The 2,500-nt window shown below is 45.9% G+C and overlaps 1 protein-coding gene across 1 annotated transcript in view; it reads right to left on the reverse strand.

The window, feature by feature from the left end:
- LOC134060564 (receptor-type tyrosine-protein phosphatase delta-like) overlaps nucleotides 1-2,500 on the reverse strand; it is a 287,476-nt gene that overhangs the window by 214,935 nt on the left and 70,041 nt on the right. The window contains 1 exon segment of the mRNA XM_062517298.1: nucleotides 1,527-1,705. Within this exon segment, the coding sequence (XP_062373282.1) occupies nucleotides 1,527-1,617 (91 nt within the window). The 5' untranslated portion in view covers nucleotides 1,618-1,705.

Consider the following 2,500-nt stretch of genomic DNA (forward strand, 5'->3'; position numbering starts at 1 on the left):
CCCAGGTGTACTAACGGGGGGGGGGGGGGGGGGGGGAGAACGGACGAAGGATAATGTGATATCCGAGCAATATACAGCTTGAACGGCATGTTCTGGGACGTAAAAGAAAAAAAAAAGAGTTATAATAAAATGCCGGGGTGTGGATGGGCGAGTGGCAATAAAAGTTTTATTAATCGTCATCGTCTCTCCTCCGAGTAAAAGTGATTCATGCGCGCAGTGTGGTGCGGATCCGATCGGGTCGGGACCGGGGGTCTATAGAGGGCCGTAAGCCGGTCAATGGGCTCTGAAAGCTGTTTTGATACCCGGGTCCAGTTTCTGCGGCTCTGGTTGAAGGAGAAAGCTCGCCAGGCTCAGCCAACCCTGTGTGTATGCATGTGTGAGTGAGTATGTGTGTGTGTGTGTGTGGTGTGTGTCTGTGTTTTGTCTGGGTGGGTGGATGGCAGTGAAGAGACACACACAAGATTGAGAAGGTTTTCTTTTGAAGAGTGAAAAGTGAGACTGTGGAGGAGGAGCATGGGCCTAAAGAATGAGACGGTGTGCACCACACATACAGTAGAAAGAACACTTTCTAAACACCTTCCATTCCAACCATCCAATGGAAGCCAAACCAGCCAATATTATCAAAACTCTCAAGGCTTCCAAAGTCATTACTAACACAATCCTTGCGCCAAATGCCACTTCACTGCAGATAACCATGTTTTTACTTAGCTGATAGCATGCATGCAACACAACTAACCTTGAGGCAGCCAAGGACTTCAACAAGGCCACCGTATCAGTGTTTTTTTTTTTACTTTTTAAAAATATATAAATAGAGTTTATTGGCTAGCTTTTCAACGTGATCAACAAGCACACATCAGCATTGGACCAAGCTATCTGTATCCAATACCATACAGAGAAAATCAACAATGTGCAAAAAAGATGCTTTGCATTTCAAACAGAGGAACAGCTTATATTGTGTATGTAAACATTGTGTGTAATTGTTGTGTGCTGGCAAAGCCAGGAAACTGGCATGCCAGTAAAGCTCATTTGGACTGAACTGAATTGAATTGAATTGAATTGATGGTGAGAGATTACATTTAGCAGAGTGCATAAATGACATAGTGAGAGGAAGACCAAGACATAAAACAAACACATGGAACCAAAGAGGAAGACAGGATTAGGAGAGAAGAGTATGAGAAGAGGACAAGATAAAAGAAGAGAGAGAGAGAGAGAGAAGAGAAGAGAAGGAGATAAAAGAAGAAAAAAGAACAGAAGAACATAGAAGAGAAGAGAATAGAAGAAAAGAGAAGAAAAGAGATGAAAAGAGAACATCAAAGATAAGATAAGAGAGGAGAGGAAATAAGTGAACAGAAAAGAAGAAAAGAGAAAAAAAGAGATAAAAAAAGAAAATAGATGAAAAGAGAAGAGAGGAACAAAAAAGTAGAAACCCCCCCAAGAATCCCCCACTGTTGGGGGAGGTCCTGACCAAGATACATAGCAGCACAACTAGCAGAGTAGCGCGCTAGCTAGCTAGCTAGCTAACTTACATTCGGCGTGGGCGAGGAGGAGGAGCGTTGCCATGACGAGCAGCACGGGGCGGAGGGCTGCGGGCGTCACGTGACCCGTTGGCACCAGCATGCTTTGGCAGCCTGAGCAGCAGCGGCTCGCTGGGAGCCCGTGAGTCAGGTCCGTCTGAGTACTCCTACTGATGCAGGATATTCACAGCCTGCGGAAGAGAAGAGAGGAGCAGAGAGAGGGAGGGAGGGAGGGAGGGAGGGAGGGAGAGAGAGAGAGAGAGAGGGAAAGAGAGAGGGAGGAGGGGAGGGAGGGAGAAAAAAAAGGGGAGAATGCTGCATGAATGAATGAAACAAAGCTGGTTGGCTCTGTGCTTTTTTATCTTTCCCAGCACATTGCACACATTCCCACACAGAAGTGCATGCACACACACACTACCACACACACACACACACACACACACACAACATACCCACACAGACACACAGACACACACAAAAACACACACACGCACACACACACACACACACAAACACACACTCACACACGCACACACAGACATCCAAACAAACACACACACACACGCACTCACACACATAGCAAGAGCAAAGTAAAAACTGCATCTGTTTCCACCCTTGCCAGGGAAGCAAAGCTCTGTGATTCTTCCAGAGGCAAACATGTCTACTGAAAATATGAGCAGAGAACACACACACACACACACACACACACACACACACACACACACACACACACACACACAGATCCTGTCTAATGAGATTTCTCTCACGCCATACAGACATGCTCTTGTGCCCTCACCCAAGCTGCACAATTATATTTCTTTAAACACCGGACGAGAGAGATAGAAAGAGAGGGGGGGAGAGAGAGAGGAGAGAGGGACAGAAAAAGAGTGAAAGAGAGAGAAAGAGAAAGAGAGATAGAGAGTGATAGATAGATAGATAGAGAGAGAGAGAGAATGAGGGAGAGAGGGAGAGAGAGAAAGAGATAG

Source organism: Sardina pilchardus, chromosome 16 (genome assembly GCF_963854185.1).
Source record: "Sardina pilchardus chromosome 16, fSarPil1.1, whole genome shotgun sequence".
Lineage (NCBI taxonomy): Eukaryota > Metazoa > Chordata > Actinopteri > Clupeiformes > Clupeidae > Sardina > Sardina pilchardus.